This window comes from Nuphar pumila, chromosome 1 (assembly GCF_984573655.1).
Source record: "Nuphar pumila chromosome 1, dmNupPumi1.hap1.1, whole genome shotgun sequence".
In the NCBI taxonomy this organism is placed as follows: Eukaryota; Viridiplantae; Streptophyta; class Magnoliopsida; order Nymphaeales; family Nymphaeaceae; genus Nuphar; species Nuphar pumila.
The window spans coordinates 173,880,867-173,901,204 of NC_143249.1; the positions used below are offsets into that span (position 1 = coordinate 173,880,867).

Sequence of the window (20,338 nt, forward strand, 5' to 3'; positions counted from 1 at the left end):
ATTGTGAGGCTGAGTTTAGCATCGAGCTATAATTGGGTACTGCTGCAATATCCAAAGCACCACATAGGATTGTGCCAACAAAACTAGAGGAATTAAAAAAGTAGTTGCAAAAACTTATAAAGCAAGGTTTCATCAGGCTTAGTATATTACCCTAGAGAGCGTTTGTGTTATTCGTAAAGAAGAAAGATAGATCATTATGTTTGTGCATTGATTACAAACTGCTCAACCATTAAGAATAAGTATCTATTGTCGCATATTTAAGATTTATTTGATCAACTGAAAAAGGCCAGAGTATTCTCAAAGATTGATCTAAAGATCGAATATAATCAATTTAGAATCAAGGAGGATGATATTCTGAAATCAGCTTTTTATTCGAGGTATGGGCATTATGAGTTCATAGTTATGCCTTTTGGACTCACAAATGCATCAATGGCTTTCATGGATTTGATGAATAGAATATTCAGACCTTTTATAGACTCCTTCGTGATCATTTTCATAGATGATATCTTAATATATTTCGAGAGTATGAATCAATGTCATGATGACTTGAGAATTGTTCTAGGAATTCTGAGGAAATAATGACTTTATGCTAAATTCTCAAAGTACAAATTTTGGCATAAAGAGGTCATGTTCTTGAGACACGTGATCTCAAATGATGGAGTGTTTATGGATCTCACCAAGGTAACGATCTTGTTCATAATTATGGAATTAGATTCCTGATTAAATGCGTTAAATTAGATCTTTATAATAGATTTTAGTATAATAATAGGTAGAAGTAGTTTTGCAATGAAAGCAACTAAAGAATATTTTGGAAATTAAAAAATTTCTTGGTCTTGCTAGATACTATAGAAAATTTATTCAAGATTTCTCACGTATTGCATCACCAATGACCAAGTTATTAAGAACATGGATCAAGTTCGAATGAGATATTAAATGTGAATAATTTTTTTAGACTCTGAAAAAGAAACCTACCATCGCTCCTGTATTTACCTTACCTTCGGATCAATGTGGATTTATTGTTTATACCGACTCATTGACAATGGGTCTGTGTTGCGTGCTGATGCAACATGAAAAAGTTATTGCTTGTGCATCAAGGTAATTAAAGATTCATAATAAAAATTATTCAACCCACGATCTAGAGCTTGCAACAATAGTTTTTGCCTTAAAATCTGGCGATATTATTTATATGAAGTGAAATTCAAAGTCTTTAGTGATCATAAGAGACTCAAATATTTATTTTCACAGAAAGAATTGAACATGAGACAATGATATTGGTTGGAGTATATGAAGGATTATGAGTTCATCCTTTCCTACCACTTGGGAAAGGTGAACATTGTTGTTGATGTCCTCAGCCGTAAGACTAGAGGTTCTTTAGCCAGCCTCTTAGGAAAGAGTTTGAAGCTTATAGAAGATTTTGTCAACTAGAGATCATTCATGGTAGAGCATGGAAAGATTCAATTGACCAGTCTGACAGTTCAATCAGAGATCCTCACCAGGGTAGTCGTACAGCAAAACAAAGACCCTCAATATGTAAAGTTAAAAGTGAGGGCTCTGATGGACGATGATACATCCATCAGTCTCGAAGAAGACGGTAGTATCTAGATGAAGAATAAAATTGGGGTTTCATCTTACCCTAAATTAAGAAATAAACTTTTAAAAGAAGCTCATAATAGCATATATACATCCACCTAGGAGTTACTAAAATGTTCAAAGATTTGCAATGAAATTATTGGTGGAATAGTATAAAGAGAGACATTGTAAGTTATGTCTCAAAGTATTTAACCTGTCAACAAATAAATATAGAGCACCAATAACCTAGCAGAATGATGCAAAAGATTGAAAGATTGAGATACCATAATGGAAATAAGAAGATATCAGGACGAATTTTATGGTTAAATTACCCATGACTCGAAAGCAAGATGATTATATCTGGGTGATTGTTGAATGTTTAACCAAGTTTGCTTATTTTCTACCAATTTGTATCAAGTAATCATTGAAAACTTTTGCAGATCTTTATGTTTGAAAGATTGTTAGACTCCACGGAGTTTCAATCTCGTTCATTTCCGATCGTGACCCAAGATTCACATCTCGATTTTGGGGTTATCTTCAATGAGCTTTGGGGATAAAATTAAAGTTTAGTACAACATTTCATCCCCAGATCGACGATCAATCTGAATGCACTATACAAACTCTTGAAGATATGTTAAGAGCTTGTGTTTTGGGATGGAAAGGAGACTAGGATGCACACATAATTTTCACTGAGTTCTCTTACAATAATAGTTTTCATGCTAGTATTGACATGGCTCCATATGAAGTTCTATATGAAAGGCCTTGCCGATCGCTAATTCATTGGGATGAAGTTGAAGATCACACTACATATTCTCTTGTGGTTCTGCAGCACTATACTCAACAAGTGAAAATAATTCAAGACAGACTGCATACTTCCCATAGCTGACAAAAGAATTATGCGAATGAAAGATGTAGGGAGCTTATTTTCTCTATGAGAGATATAGTTTTCATAAAGTATTTTCAACTAAGAGTGTTTCGTTTTGAAAAAAAGGAAAGTTGAATTTTAGATTTGTTTGCTCATTTGAAATTATTGAGCGAGTTGGCAAAATCACCCATAGTGTGGTCATACCTTTCCTGTACGCATACATTCATAATGTTTTTAATGTTTCGATGTTAAGAAAGTATGTGCACAATCCATTACACATCATCCAATGTGAAAACATAGAAGTTAGAGAGGATATTATCGATCAAAGAGATTAGATTTTACGAACAAAGACCATTTCTCTCATAAAAATAAAGTGGCAACATCACATAATACAGTAATGCACTTGAGAACCTGAATCCAATATGTGAAAAAAGCACCCTGAACTGTTCATCTAGAACTTATATGATAAATTTTGAGGATGGAATTTTTCTTTAGAGGGAAAGGATATATGCTTCTTTAATTTTCAAAAATTCTTGATTAAATATAAATATCAAACGTAATAGATATTTTGCATAACCATTTTATGATTTTCAAATACACAGTTGTGACCACATCACAATTTCGTGAAGAATGAAAGTGATTTTGTCAAAAATAGAGTTTGTATGCTCTCGTAATGCACCCAACAATATTAAAGGGTAAAACAACTATTTTATAATTATTGAAGGGATATTTATGACCAATAAGGTCATATTCATCCACCCACCACATATATATAATATATATAGTTTAAATACATAAGATAAAACTTAGTTATATTATCTAAGCTCACTTAGTTAATGTAACTAAGTGGGGGCAACCAGTCCAGTTCAGCCAATTGAACCAACTTGACCTTAAACCCAGGTTGGATCACAAGGGATCCAACCCAGGATCCATCTCCCTCACCAAAATGGGTGCCCACCGTTTTACTCCCCTTGATTTTGAAAAAAAATCACATGTAGTATGCCCCTTAAAAGGAGCATACCACATTTTTGGCTCAAGCATTGCCATTTGGCAATGCTTGGCCTACTCTTCTTCCCTATATAAAGGGCTCATTTCCCTTCCTCTTGTATTCATACAAGACTTCTCATCTCCCACCTCCTTCAACCCTTGTTCACTCTCTATCCTTCCGTCTTTTCATTTTCTTTTTTTTTTGTTGTTTTTTTTTTTCATCCCACGGTGCTCACTGCCACCATCAGTCACCTTGACCCACCTTCGTATAAACCCCACACCAGCTCATGTGACCCTGCCCACCGGTGCTACCGCTGCAACCTGACCCAGTGACACCCGAGCTTAGTCCTATGCAAGATCGACCCTCCACCTGACATTACCACTCGCCCAGGTCAGCCCAGTTTTCCCTTGACTGCTCCTGCTCCAGTTCCCTGCACCAAACTGTGCTCGACCTCAGCATAGTCTGGTTCCCTATCGAGCTCAATGGTCCAACACAACCCTGCCAAGCTCAAGTCTGCACTCGACCTCCCTATACACTTGACCATAGCCTACTTTAGCCAGTCACATCTAGCTGACCTCGAACCCGTTGCACCCACTTAGGCTCATACCAACCTGCACCCACACCTGGTCTGCACCTTACTAGCCTACTGAGTTTTACACCTAAACCTGACCCGGTTCACCTATTGGCTAACCGGTTCACCCCTAGGCAACCTGATTCCCTCTACCAGACCCAGTTTTATCCCTAAACCTGACCCGATGCACTGTCCTCGATACCCAGGTTCCTCACACTATTTGATTCGGTCAGATTTCAAACATCGCCAACTCAACTCAATTCACAACAACTGCAACTCGCAACGCGGTCTGAATCATCTCCGCTCGTCAAAGATTATATTGGAGGAAAAATTCTCCCGAGACTTTTGGGAATTTTTTCGTCTCTCATCAACATGCCTTACAAAGTAAGTTCCCATCGCCAAATGTGTGTGATTTTTGAATATTTAAATGTATATTTGAGACAAATATGTTTGCTTATATTTGAATTGTTACACATGCAATATTCGCCTGGTCATGAATACAATATATCTACATGGTTCTTCAAATAAAATATTATATATACATACTGGATTTTGAATAAAATAGTATTATGAATAAAATAATTATATTTCAAATGAAATCTTAGTTTTACATGTACCATTTTTGAATAAATTAATATATATATGTATTGGATTTTGAATAAAAGTTTTGGTATGTATCACACTTTGAACAAAAAAATTGTATTTCCATAAATCAATAGTTTTTAAATGCATCATACTCCAAATAAAATAAAATAAAATAAATATGCATCCATTGTATTTTGAATAAAATAATAAATTTTGCTTAGATTTCAAATATAAAAATATTTTATATTTGAAGCATGCATAGAACAACATGAAATTCTGTTTAGCTCAAGAATAGAGCTTTGGGTGCAGAGAATCCTACCAACAATAAAATAGTTGGCATCGAATAAAAAGAACTCAATTGCAACTTGAAAGAATCCAAGGTGCTAAGAGACTTTTTTGGTGTCATAGCAAGTTCTGATTGGGTCAGGTACACACACAAGACTTTGGATATGACCTAAAAAATGGGTAATTAAGTTACTGAACCCTAATCTAGCCTACACAGTGTAAGACACATAAAATAATTCCTATAAATTAATATATATGTATCATATTTTTGAATAAATTAATATATATCATATTATGAATAAAATTTTTGGTATGTATCATACTTTGAACAAAAAAAATTATATTTCCATAAAACAATAATTTTTGCACATATCATACTCCAAATAAAATAAAATAAATATGCATGCATTGTATTATAAATAAAATAATAAATTTTGCTTACATTTCATATATAAAAATATTTTATATTTAAAGCATGCATAGAACAACATGCATTTCTGTTTAGCTCAAGAATAGAGCTTTGGGTGCAGAGAATTCTACTCACAATAAAATAGTCGACATTGAATAAAAATAAGTTAGTTTCAGCTCGAAAGAAGCCAAGGTTCTAAGAGACCTTTTTGGTGTCATAAGCAGAGAGTGGTGTGTAGGACATGTTTTTGTTATGGAATTTGACTCATGCACGAATTTGAATTAACTTAAAATTTATAAGCATCAATATGTTAATGAATAAAACATGCCTACACACAAACCTAAGATTTTGATTTGCCTCATTGTCAAAATGCTCTTATATATAAAGCAAATACTGATTGGGTCAGGTACACACAGGACTCTGGATATAACCCAAAAAATGGGTACTTGGGTTATTGAACCCTAATCTAGCCTACACAGTGTATGATACATAAAATAATCTCTGTAACAAAGATAACTTTTTAGATTCTGTTATGATTTTTTAGAGTGAAGTGTTCTATTGGTCTCTACTCACTCGTGGGTTTTTAGAGGCCGAGGCTATTTACGTGTTCTAAGTGATAAATCTCCAACTACCACAATTAATCCAGGATGAATCATATTTTCTGTTATGCTTTTAACAAACTGCCTGTTCGAGGATGAATCATATTTTCTGTTATGCTTTTACGATGATTTCTCTTGATCATGGACTGCCTGCTTTGGGTTTGCTGCACTCAAGTAACTTGGTTTAAAATATTTAAAAATAATACTTTTAGAGTGATTTGACTCTATGCTATTATAAATTTTTGACTTTTAAATTTTGAAATGTCACATCAATATTTTATCTTGGATCCATATTTACACGTAAACCCACCTGATTCCACTGCTTTACTTCTATGACCACGTAAAGTTCAAATCGGGATCCAACTACATCGGATCTACTTCTAATCATGACTTATATTTATACCTGCTGCTTAAAATCTGATCCATATGACACGGGCCTTGTGCGACACGTTTGGAACCCTTATTTAACCATCACGGTTGTTGCATCAGTAATTGAGTAACGCAGAATGGATCCGACCCTAACCCCAAATCGATCCGACCCGTTGCCTGCCATAACTGAGGCTTGAGTGTCAGCACATGTGAATAATTTAATTTTTGCAGTGCGTCCCCTCTGAGGACCGTGACCACCAAGGTAACAAAATATCGGAGATATCTTAAAGTATGCAATAAGATAAACTGAAAACATCGCTTATTCTGGATATATCTCGTTTTTATAACGATATTAACACTTGGGACTTTTTGTTTTTATATCTTCTCATGTGTTGAACTATTTTATATACTTTTTTTTTTAACAAAGCTTCTTTATATTCTTTAATATCACAGGACATTTTGCTTATATTTTCTCGAGGGAAAGTCAACTGTTTAAATTTATCTCGATATTTTCCGTAGCCGAGAAAACCCGAAAACCCGTACTCTCTCTCTCCCTCACTGTGCGAAATCTCTAGGGCTTTCCCGATCCCCTGGTCAGTGGAAAGGGGGGAAAGCGATCCGGCTCCAGGAGACTTCAATGTTTGGAATTGGTTGGATGGGCGAAGAGAATTTGCGATGAATCCTTCCCCTCCCCTCTCTTCCTCCTCTTCCTCGTCTTCTTGGTTGTCGAGTATCGTTCGCAGCTACACCATTAAAACGAGCACGCCCATGATGGCCAACCCCGGAAAACCGGCTTCCGGGGACGCCCTCTCCGGTTCCGTCCACCGGAAGAACCAGCTCGGGGGAGTTCTTTTCAAGTATGGCTCTAACCCCGTCCAGGTATTCTTCTCATTCTCTCCCTCTCTCTCTTTTTCAGTTTGTGCTTTTTGATGGTGATGATTTCCGTAGTATTTTAGAATCGTGAGTTATTGCATGGTTGGCGTCCGTTTTGGTTTATGAATCCTGGAAATCTCTTTCGGTCGATTCGTTTGATTGTTGCACATTGCGCACGCAATGCGATCAATGGATAGTTTTGCATTTGTATTGTTAATATTCGGAGGCCTGATAATCTTGCTGTGTTGGTGGATTGCGTAACGAGGCTCGCAGTTCGTGATTTTTCGCAATCACCCTTCCTTTGAGAGAGATTTGCTTTGCAGCCCCCCATTTCTTACATGCCCATCTTGCCCATTTTTTCTATTGATGTGTTCTTTATCTTTTTTCGCTTCTTTTAGCCATGGTTGTCCGATCCAGTAACTCCTGCAAATCTCGGGTGACCTGCAACTCGCGACTTGGCGAGTCAACTTGGATGACTCGGAAGGATTTTTCCTTTTATATATTTTAAAAATAAAATTCTCCATAAAATAAAGATATATTTAAAATGTAAAAAAAAGGGAACGGGATTAAGATGAAAGATTAAAAGTCACAATTAGAATGGAAATTAAACACAATGGGCGTACTTGATATTTCATACCATAGGGTTGAGTTGAACTAAGCATATGGAACACTTGAACCTGAAATATGAATATACTTATATCATACAAAATCATGAAGTAATTTTTCAAAATTTAAATTTTAAGCAACTAAATATCTAAAGTTATATCAATTCATAATATTAACTATAACAAAGGCTTTTTAAAAGGTTAACTAAAATAAAATGCATATTATATAATGTTTTCTACTTCTATCCAAAGTGCATTTGAGACTTCTGTCCTCATAGATGCTTCGTCAACCAACAAAATAGAAGTCTACAAAGCATCGTCATAAAACTGATGGCTTATTCTAAAAATGACCAATCTGCTAAGATAGAAAACTATCATAACAATCATCATCATCAGCAAAAGGATTTGCTATCTCAATTGAATAATCTTTCGTGAAAGAGTTACAACCAATGATTTCTCCATCATCTTCATTATCATCCTTGAATGATGCAGAGACCACATGAACTTTATCCATAAAATCATACAAAGTTCATTGTAAACATGAAACATTGTTTTTGAAAATGAACATGTAACATCATATGATTGATATTGAAATCACAAAATGCCCATGTCGAAAACATCATTGTAATTAGTTGGCGTGTCCTACTCAACACTTGGATTTTCCAAGCAAATGTTATATGGTAATATTGGGTCATACATTATAGTTCACAATTTTTCATCATTTGCGTATCTCACAGCCTTAAATTCTAATACATATATACAAGATCATTCAACATTGGTTGTTGCAAGCAATTTCTTCTTTTTGTATAGATTTGGTCCGACATGCTCCAATTTTGCTCATATCCAGACAATGAGCAAGTTTGATTAAAAACACGGAAAGCAACATTTTGTAATTCTATGGATCCTACTCCATGTATTTTCGACCAAACATTTGAAGCAAGGTTGTCTGCATCGTTACTATATAGAAAAATGAATACAAGTGCGTATCGTACGATACGGGTATGACACACTTAAAAAGGACTGAAAAGTAATTTTTTCTTTTTTGGGTTTTAAATACCTCTTGAGGGCCGACTCCCTCATTTGTATAGAGGCCATTAGAGAGGTATCCACACACCCTAGGACTTGTGAGAGCGACTTGGGGGGCCGATCCATGCGCAAGGGAGAGGGCTTTTGCGATTTCATCAAGTAAGAGTGCATTTCCACCATTTTTCCACTAAAGGAAGTGGATTAAGGTAAAAAAAAACATATTTTTTGCTTCTTATTGAGCTTTTTTGGGGGAAGATGGCATCAAATGATCCGGCATGGCAATGGGACACTCAAATAATGAGCTTTATGGTTGCATTTTGTGCATTTCATCATTGATTTTTGTGTTATGATTTTTTAGAATTTTTGCATTTTTTTTCTTCTGATTTTGTATGTTTTTTTATAGTTTTTAAGTTTTTTTTTTTGCAAAATTTATGATTTTTTACAATACAATACGATACGTATCTTATTTTGGGCCCGAACAATGCGGGTTACGATACAATACATACAACCTTGACTTGAAGACAATAATAAGAAGTTAGATATTCTCATTAAAGAGAAATTTGGCAAGCAATAAAGGTTCAAATCAGAGATTAGCATAATTAAATGATATCATCTCTGAAAAATCTTATACACCAAGTTAATAATCACCTTTCAATTGCCTTTTTCTAGATCTAATGGTCATAGGATCTCCAAAGTGAGCAATTGCATTCATGAAATCCTCAAGCTTGTAAACATTCACATTGAAGGAATTGTATATGCATCAAGACAAAAACCAAAAATACCAAACATGTAAAATTTCATAATATTTAAAAGATGTGATACCTTTCATTCCTAGTGAAAGTTGTTTTTCTGGATCCCTCGAGGTGCATGATGCATTGATGCCTCATGCAGGTCATCAAAATACAAAATTACTATATTAGATTTTTCAAGCATGTTAAAGTTAAATGTAACAATATAACACAAGTAATTGAAATTAGTGTTCTTTCTAATTTATCTTGCCTTTGTTTTCGTCTCAATTAAAGACGTATCAGCCGCATGAAGTGGATGTCCAAGTTGTAAGTTGTAACTCCCATCTATCATCAATTATGTTCCAATAACATTTGTACTTGCTTCCATCAATACAATAGACATCCTTGATTGGCATTTTAGCTCTGTAAAATCCCTTCATATATGTATCCCATTTGTGGTTTGTCATCTCGAGCAACAATGTGTATTGCCTTTGACCATTGGCTCTATTTTGTTTTTTTGTAGAATCTTTGTTTGAATTTTATTAGAAGCATTTGTCTTCTAATATGTTGAGAAGGTTGTTTTCATCCTTCACAATCCCTGATATATCAGCTGACTTAACAAAGCATAAACCATGTGGGCAATAGACCAAGAAATTAATAAAAGTTCTATTCTTGCAACCCTTCCAACCATCAGCCGTGATTGTACATCCTGTTTCTTTTCAAGAATTTGTATGCTCTAATAAATTGTTCTCAATACTTTACATTCTCTTCCTTACAAAATTGCCATGGAACATGGATCGTGAAATCTACTTCCTTGAAATGCAACTAAGCTTAGTTGGAACAACAAATCCTATAACAAGCTTTTAGTTCACAAAAATCATTAAGTACACCATTTCTATAATTTGAAAAATTACACATGCTTCTAACATCATAAATTGTAACCTCTCTCTCTCTGAGCATAGCAAATGAACTAATACAAACATGAAACTGAAAGTCCCACTCTCAATGGGTCTCAACCTCATCATAGCTTTTACCTTTTAGAGCAATCAAGAGGACACAACAACGTGTGCTCTAATGCCCTCTTCTCAAAGGTTGCATGGCATATCGAGAAGGCAACACATTAGTAATTAGTTATTAGGATATTGGAAACAAGAATAAGATGGCATTTGGAAACTCAACTGACATCACTCTTTCTTTCTCAAATCCAACTTCTAAAAAGAAAAATGCAAAAATGTGCCCAAATCACATGGTTCTTCATAATCTTGGCACTCAGGCAAATTAACCAGTTTATGCCAAGTGTTGGTAGTTTTTTATTTTATCTCGTACTAGAAATAATTTGGCCCTAGCTTGAACCAAGTTGCCAAGTCAAATGGTTTGACTCTACGAGTTTGCCAACCATGGTTTTAGCTAAACCTTTTCTATCCATTTTGACTTTTTGCAAGTTTTTCATGTTATGTATCCGATTTTGAATGACTGGTTGTTTCCTGCATCTTTGTCTATTTTGGATTGATGTTTCCTGCATGGAACTTCCTGGACCACCTTCATGTACTATAATTGAAATGCTTTGATCTTTTCGTTTTGTCAGTCTTTTTTGAATTGCATCTTACCTGTGAAGGGTGTGGCCAATGTGAGGAATGGCCTCATCAGCAAAATGTATTTTTTCCCCTCTTTTTTGGTTTAATTTTACTTAAGTAAGCTTCTGTTTGTGTGCTTGAACACTGAAGGGTGAAGTGTTTGAGGAACACATTCATAAAACCCTATATTGGGAGGACTATCGACGAGTCTTGATATTTTGCACAAACTCTTCATCTTATTGGTTTTGGTTCTCTTATAAGAGTTTAGAGTTCTCTACAAATCATGTTCTTCTTTTCATGCTTTTCTTCACTATGTTTTCTTAGACATCAATTTCCTTTGCTTGATATATGTCTGTGAGATCAAATGCAATTATAAACTTTAGTGCCGATATTCAAAACTTGGACTTTGTCATGAAAACAATCAACAAAGTGTAATTATTGGATCACAAAAGGGAACCTTGTTGTCCATGTTGGCCTCTCATCTCATCATTAACAATGTCCGAGCCCTGCTGTCTTCTTTGCTAGGGTTCTTAACCAAACACCTTGCTACTGCCAAAGCCAATGCCAAGTCAATACAATTACAGAATTTTGGCCACTTTTCTGCTTCAGGTTGCAACTATTGATGAAGGCAATAGTTGGTGTCCTCTGTCATCTTGGTAATGTTGAGTGTGATCAGTATGAAATATTTCATGTAATCCTATTTTGTCTTCTTGAGATTGAAGGAGCTAAAATCTTATGCATCATGCATCTGATATTTTCAAGAATCGTTTATACAACTCCCTCCTTAGATCATGTAGGTGTCAACTATGCATGACCCATACTCGACATCGTTATACTTGTGATTCCACCACAAATACTGTCATCATCAAGGAACATGATCACCATAGTAACTTCCATCTCCTTTTCATTAATCTTTTTGGTCTTTAAGTGTCGTGCCATTTGCTATAGGTAGTTTTCAAGCTCCTTGGCATTACAAGCACCTTTGCATCCCCAAAGTTTAGGTGAAGAGATCCTTTTTCATGAGCAACATTGCCATTTGCAATAATCCTAAAGATCACATTGTGCATTTGTGGTTCCTCTACTTCATTGGTTAGATCATCAATAGCATCACCAAAATGGGCCTTCAATACCTTGATGGCATACTTCATGTCTTATTCAAGGTTCTGACCAGTGTCTATGGGTTGAGTTGCATCATTCTTCATGTGTGAAGCTGCACCTCACAATATATCAAAGCAAGTTCCAACTTAAGGCAATTTTTGGTGGAAGCTCTCTTTGCAGATCATTCTCACCTATGTTGTTTCACCATGTTGGGAGTTGCATCCCTCATGTTAGCATTTTGCCTTTTCAAGTTGCCATTTTCTATGTCTGCAAGAACATAAAACTGGAGCTTTAATATCAACTTTCTTTGGTCAAACTACGATGTTAGGCAACAGTGCAATATTTCAGTGAGTAGGGCATTGTTGACAAACCTTGGTGTTTAACAGTGCATTTTTGGGGCAACAATCATGCACAAAGAAAACAATGAGTGAAAACAATCATGCAAACAGCCATAAGCAAATTTGCAACCAGCCAAACGAATAAAGGAGAAAAAAGCAGTCAGGAAAGCAGGACAAGATGTAAGCAGTTAATGGAATGGGCAAGAACTGGCCAGTGTTAGCCATATAAGTTGCATTAGTACTGGTGTACAAGATATGCAGAGTCAACATGACTTTGATACAAGGTGAGCTCCATATGGGTACTCTAGTCTCGATGAGCACCTTATATTTACATTGAGGGAATAAAATAACACTCAAGGACACTACCTGTTTATAACTTTACATGCTTACAAAGTTTATAACACATGTACATGACTTTTTTGGCCTGTTAGGGCTGCTTATTGCTTTTAGTGTGCCATGTGGGCCATGTCTGCAATACTTGGAGGTTGGGGAGGCTGCTTGAGTGATACATGGCATCTTGAACCTGTCATGCACCACTTCTACTTGGCAGCAATTTTCCATAGTCCAAGACGCACAGGCCTTTGATGACATTTTAATATTTATACTTTAATGTTGTCTTTCATTCTATGATGGTTCAGGTTGTAGCTTCTTATCAATATGACAGTTATCATTGACATTTTGAAAATATTGCAATATTAGCACCATAAAATGGAAATCCTATTTAAAAGATAAAATGTTATGGCAATTTTAAAATATCACAAGAAATGCCACATTATTATTTCAATAATATTCTTTTCTTGTTTATCATGTTAATATTTTTTATTTTTTGAATGCAAACATTTTTTTAGATTTATTAGAAAACCTTTGTTTTGCTGATATTTTTGCTTGCCCAGATATGGCCAAGACTGATGTATGTGACAATGCTGCTTATTATGTCCAAGTAAGTCTCTCACTGTAAATATTAAAATGACATGATGTCATGGTAAGATGAAAGAATTAAATATCACACTGCTCGCCAATTTTGCTTTATTTCCTGATTCACTTGCTGCTTGTTCGAAACATGCTCACTAAGAAGTATATGCAAGAAACCAACATTTAAGATTAAAGCTTATTTGCAAACAACCCTACTTTGATTTCTTGTGTAAAAATTATTTTGGTCCACCTAGATAAAGGAAAATAATATGGAGAAGTTCACATTTGCACCTGGAAGGCAATCTACCAATGAAATAAAACTGTTATAAAATGCGTTGTTATTCTTATGATAAACTTGTTGATCGATAAACATTTTCGTAAAAGAAGGATTGGAGTAGTGGGAGATAGGTCTTATTGTTCATGTCCCATACACAATGCATGGTTTTGAGAATTTTATCATTTTATATACTAGACGACAAGTTGGTGACTCTACCAGCCTCTGTCACAAAGATACGTGTACGTGACTCATAAGCGAGACATTGATTTGGCAAAATCTTGAAAAGTGCGATACGACGACACACTATATATATAAAGTGTTCTATATTAGCATAAAAAATGTTTATTGTTCATTTAAGTTTAAAAAGTTCTTTTTGTGTTTTGTAATTAATACCTTTAAAAATATTTATATCAATGTAATACATTTATTATAAAATATTTTATATTGCTCACTTACAATGACATTTTTATAAATCTACTCTGAGATGAAATGGTCCTCCCTCTGTCTCTCTCTCTCCATTGAACCTTTTCTGACTAGTGGCGTGCTATGTCACATAGGTGCGGGCGAGGGTGCGGATGCGGCACTTTAAAAAAACTTGTGTGCGGGGAGTATATATATATAAATTTTTTAACAGTTTTAAGTTAACACTGTGTATTTGTGTGCATTTATGTATTTATATATATAATATAGATAAAAATGGACTTGATTAGGGTTAACTGAATCTACTTTTGGATAGAAATGGACCTCAGTGTGGTTGACTTCACCTAACACAAGGGAAGCTGTGTCCAAGTGTCGCACCCGCCTGGGTGCAGGTGCGACGCGGGTGCGGTGCCCTGTTAGAAGAGTCCGTGTGACATAGGTGGCGTGTTTTATTAAAAGATAAAAAAAATGAGATGTCATGTCTCTTTAATGACACACCATCTCTCTCTCTCTCTCTCTTTGTCTCCACATGGACTGGTTGATGCCCCTCACAAACAGCAAAAGCTCTGTCTTTTTGGGTTCATTTTTTACCAAAATAGATTTCAGACACAACTGAAACGAGTCAGACATGTTTTGGGGCATGTCATCTGTTAAAATGTATTGATTCACACACACACACACACATATATATATATATATATATATATATTCATTATGAGTTTATATATTCGTATATGAGTGTATATATATATTATATAATTTTAAATTGTTTTTCTTCCCATTATAATAGGTAATATCCTTTAGGGGTATTGTGGTAATTTTGTACATGTAATAGGCTCTGCCCATTGGGGGCAGAATAGTAATTCAGTACATGTAATAGGCTCTGCCCTTAGGGGCAGACCTGACCTCTTTTTTTATTTTATTTTTATTCTGTCCTTTACACTTTTGTAAATGACAGTTTTGTCTTTTAGTCAGTATAGCTGTTGGGAATCTCCAACAGCTATACTTCTAGCTGTTGGAGTAATTCCCAACAACTATATGGGTCCTCTTGGCCCTCTTGTTTGTATATAAATAGGGATCTCTTGTCCCATTAGATGTAATGCTTTCCTAAGCATTCTATCTCAATAAAGATTGTTAATTTTTTTTATGTTTTTTGTGTTCTTTTATGTATGCTCTTTGCTGCCTCTTATTATCTCATGTATTTTCCATTGATTGGCTTGTGTATTATCCCTTTGTGGACTTGTGCTTGTGCACATTTAGGCTCTTTGTAGCCATTGTATGCACTTAGGTGCTTTTGTATTGCCTTTGACATTTGTATTGTCACTTATATGACTTGTTCTCGTGCTTATGCATGTTATGGTTTGCTTTTCGCTTCATTTTATAACATGGTATCAGAGCCAAGAAAAATTTCTTGGTATTTTGCCTCTTTGGGTCGAGTTCATGCTTCGTGAAGGAATCATGATCGATGTATGGCTTGGATTCAAGGGGGATCTTGACTTGGTATGTATCTTAAATCTTTATATATATGATTATTTTTTGAGTTGTTTATGTCATGTATTACGCATGAAAAAACACTCATTTTTCTTATCTTTGAAAATTTGTTTATTATTTTTTAAAGCTAAACCTTTAAATGCTTTTCAAATGTATTATTGGATTTATTTTAAAAAAATCTTTATTAAATGTTTTATAAGGTTTATAATATTTATTTGATTATGTGAAATGATATTTATACATGAGTATGCTTTTATGAGATCTAGTTTAAATCGTAGGTTTTTGAGCTCTCTTTATTTAATATGTATGTATATGATCTAGTATTTTTGAGCATGACTTATAAACTTATGGTATTTATGTTGAACTACTCTTTAAGGTTTATGACTGCATTCTAAATGTGCATTTAAAAAAAAATTATCAAAAAAATTTGTGTTATTGTGTGCTCTCTTGTTGTGCCCATTTATGGTTTGTGTTCTTGCCTCTTGGGAGGTGTTTATTGTGAGTGCACTCATTGCACTTGAATGATTTGTGCCTTACATGCTTAGTGCATCATAATCATTAATAAAATTATTTATTTTTAAGGTTTTTGTGAGGGTTCTCTTTGGAGACCTTAGTATCATTTATGCCTTGTGATTGTGTTATTTCTTGGTTTTATGACTCTTTAGTAAACATTATCTTACATGTTTTTACATCACATGGGAATTTAAGCATAATGTTTCTTGCATGATTTGAGTGATCAATAAAATATTATTTTATTTGAGCCTTTTTTTAGTGTATCCTTTTTGTGGGACTTGTGGGTGTGTCCATAGTGACCACCTTTGTGCTTGTCCACTTTTAGTTTCAGGTGGACTTTTGCTAATGATCGAAGGCTCCTTGATTCTTCACATGCATTATATCTATAGGATCATATTGTTATTTGGATATTATAATGTCTTTCTTTATGCATTATTGTGAGCTTAATGAAATAATACTTTTTTTTAAAATGTGTTTTCTCAACCTTAGTGGCTTATGTTTTTTTGCCTTATAGGCATGTGTGTGTGCCCTTAGTGGCCAAAAACGTGGATTTGTGAGAATTAATAAAATTAATATTTTAATTATTGTATGTTTTTCCCTTAGTGGCATTGTGATTATTTCACTATTGGTTATTTCCCTCTTGAATTACCATCTCATTGCATTCCTTATAAGGCTTTATGTTTTTTGAATTTTTGATGCATATCATTGTGTGTCTTACATGTGGCCTCATGAGGTTTTTAATGACTTGTTTGCATCTTGACATATGATTGACATGTCAACTCTTGTTTATAATTTCTTTTTTAAAGTGTTTTTCGAGGTTTTTCTTGTTGCATTTTTTTTGCTATAGTTTAGTCCATCACTTTTTCATTTGATACATTCATTATTATTATTATTAGGTCTTTTTGAGGTGAGTTTTGTGCACCTCGGTATTGTGAAGCCAGAGTTAGTTGTTGGAGTGAGTTATGTGTGCACCTCTATCTTCTCGTCAATATAGATTGCCAAGTTTACGAGTGTAGTATTGACACTTGTTTTGGCTCTGACTAACAGTTGATTGACCTTTGGTTCTATGAGTGAGTTGTATCACTCAATTGCTTTTTTGTGCACCTCAGTGTTGTGGAGCCAGAGTTAGTTGTTGGGGTGAGTTATATATGCACCTCCATCTTCTTGTCAATATAAATGTCCAAGTTTATGAGTGTCGTATTGATATTTGTTTTGGCTTTGATTGACCTCTAGTTCTATGAGTGAGTTGTATGACTCATTTGCTTTTTTAGCATTTGTTGTTTATTAGTGGCTCGTATCGATCTTCATGTATTTCCTAATCCTTTTCGATGTCTGTTTATCCTTGTATGGAAAATGGTTATCCCTTAAAAAATTTACATGCATTTTGTGTGCATTCTCTCCTTAATGAAATTATTATTTTTATGTGTGTCCTCTTGGTTTTTAGTAGCTTTTGTGCTTGAACCAGGGTTACCGAAAGTGCCATAGGACATGGGGAAGCGCGCTTTTTCGAAGCGCGTTTCGGAAGCGTGAAACGTGACACTTTCGAAACATGGTGGAAAACACCAAAAAAATGGGAAGCATGCTTCCTAATCTAGGGAGAAGCTCGCTTCCCTTTCTTTTTTTCATTTTTTTGTGTTTTCATTTTTATTTTTATTTTATTTTTCTCTTTTTTCGCTTTCCCCTTGCTTCTTAGGTTGCTTCCGGTTTGCTTCCTAGGTCACTTCCGGTTTGCTTCTCTTCTCGCTTTCGAGACGATTTTTGGTTCGCTTCTAAGTCATCCCGCGCTTCCTGCTTCCTAAAATTTTGAAAGTGCCTCGCTTCTTGCTTCCGCTTCCCCAACTGTCAAATGTGGCTTGAACCCATATTTGGGTTGTGTGAGTGACTCTTTTGCCTCTTGTACATGAACCCTATTGGGTTATCATGCATTATTATGTGCATTAAATATGCTTTAATTGCATGTTGAATATATATGCTGAGAATATTTAGATTTGTTCCATGATGGTTATCTTGCATTTTTTTGTATGAATTTAATTAATTCTTTTTCTTTTTGTGAGCTCCTTTGAGCTCTTACATTTAATATACATGTTGCCGTGTTTTACTTAGTATAATTAATGAGTTGTATTCTTATTTGAAATGTTTACCTAAGCCTTTGGGACATTATTGCAAAATTGCTTATATCTTATTGATATTTTGTGTCTAATATGTGTTTGTCTTTTGAACTTTAGTGATCAAAATTCTACTATGTTAAAAATTTATGTTCCCTTAAGAAAATATGTTATTTTTATGGTTATGATTGTCTAAACGTGAAATTCTTAAAAAAAAATTCTCTGTGTTCATCTTAATGGCTATTGTATCTTGTTTAAATTGTTGCTAATATTTCTATTTTTTTTAAATTATTGATTAAGGTGCATATCGTACTCACTTTTAAAATTGTTTAGTTTATAGTACCTTTTTGTTTTATTATGGAACTTAACCATCCTTTCTCCACACACACACACACACACACATATATATATATATATATATTCTTGTTCAAAGTATATTTGTTTTCAAACTATATACATATAACCTATAATTATTTTTTAACTATTGTGTTAAAACGTTTTCATTTAAATCTATTTAGTTAAGATATCTTCCTTTGTGTAGTTGAACCTCTATTTTGTTCTCTGTAAGTTCTTAAAGATGATATGGGTTGAGAAAGAAATTTTATTTTTGATGCATCATATCATGAAGATGAAGATAGCCGATGAAGGCATTTTGATGAAGATTATCAATGAAGACTTCGATCCTTTCCTTTATTTTGTATTTTCAAACTTTCGGTATTCACACCGTAAGTTTGAGGAGTGTTAAAATGTATTGATTCATATATACGTATATATATATATTCGTATATGAGTATATATATATATTATATAATTTTAAATTGTTTTTCTTCCCTTTGTAATAGGTAATACCTTTTAGGGGTATTTTGGTAATTTTGTACATGTAATAGGCTCTGCCCATTAGGGGCAGAATGATAATTCTGTACATGTAGGCTCTGCCCTTTAGGGGCAGAACTGACCTCTTTTTTTATTTTATTTTTATTGTCTTTTACACTTTTGTGAAGGGCAGTTTTGTCTTTTAGTCAATATAGTTGTTGGGAATCTCCAACAACTAAATTCAGTTTTGTTTTTTAGTGAATATAGCTGTCGAAAATCTCCAACAACTATATTTCTAGCTGTTGGAGCGTTTCCCAGCAGCCATATGGGTCTTCTTGACCGTCTTGTTTGTATATAAATAGGGACTTCTTGTCCCATAGATGTATTGCTTTTTTAAGCATTCTATTTCAATAAAGATATTATATTTTATGTTTTTTGTGTATGCTCTTTGGTGCCTCTTATGATCTTATGTTTGTCATTGATTGGCTTGTGTATTGTCCCTTTGTGGACTTGTGCTTGTGCACATTTAGGCTCTTTGTAGCCATTACATATGCACTTAAGTGCTTTTGTATTGCCTTTGGCATTTATAATGTCCCATGTAGGACTTGTTCTTGTGCTTATGCACATTATGATTTGCTTTGTGCTTGATTTCATTACATCATCAACATGTCGCAAGTCAAAACGTGTTTGACTTTGTGTTTGACCATGTCATCCGTGAGACAGGCCTATTTGGGCTTGTCACTGTGACATAGCTACCAACTTAACTTTGACAACTTTTCTCTCTCTCTCTTATGGTAATTATAGCCTTTTCTAAATACAAAATTGAAAGTAACACACTTAGTTGTCAAAGGCGCGGCCTAGGCACAACCCCACCGCCTGGGCGACCAGGTCTTGGCGGTGGGTCCCTATATTGCCGCCTAGGCTGTCACTGCCTAGGCTTTTTTTTTGAAGACATCATTTGTTTTCTTCTTCGAGGAGGAGAAGAAGAGGAAGAAGAAAGAGAAGACAATATACATGTTTCTTATTATGTTTTTTTATTTTATTTTGGGTACCACCTAGGCCTTTTTAGGAGCTCTCCGCCTAGCGCCTATGACAACTAAGGTAACACATCATTGACCATTCCTTTTTTTAGTGGCTTTTTTTTGCACGAGTTAAAATATCAAGTTTTTATTATTCTTTCTTTAGATAGGTAGGCAGACAATAGGTCAGAAAGCTTAAAAGTGCCTATTTGTTATTATATTGAATTGAGAAACTTTACGGGTAACTTTCCTTTATTACAACAACAATAACTACGCCTTCATCCCAAAACAATTGGGGTCGGCGAT

The 20,338-nt window shown here is 34.6% G+C and overlaps 1 protein-coding gene across 2 annotated transcripts in view; it reads left to right on the top strand.

The window, feature by feature from the left end:
• Window positions 1-6,798: 6,798 nt before the first annotated feature.
• LOC149851314 (UPF0613 protein PB24D3.06c-like) overlaps window positions 6,799-20,338 on the top strand; it is a 66,409-nt gene continuing 52,869 nt past the window's right edge. Inside the window, exons 1-2 of one of the 2 annotated variants that reach the window (XM_090014637.1) lie at window positions 6,999-7,119; window positions 13,376-13,422. In XM_090014637.1, the coding sequence (XP_089870763.1) occupies window positions 13,378-13,422 (45 nt within the window). In that variant the 5' untranslated portion in view covers window positions 6,999-7,119; window positions 13,376-13,377. Of the gene's footprint in view, window positions 7,120-13,375; window positions 13,423-20,338 lie in introns of both variants that reach the window. The other variant, XM_090014632.1, reaches the window with a different exon arrangement.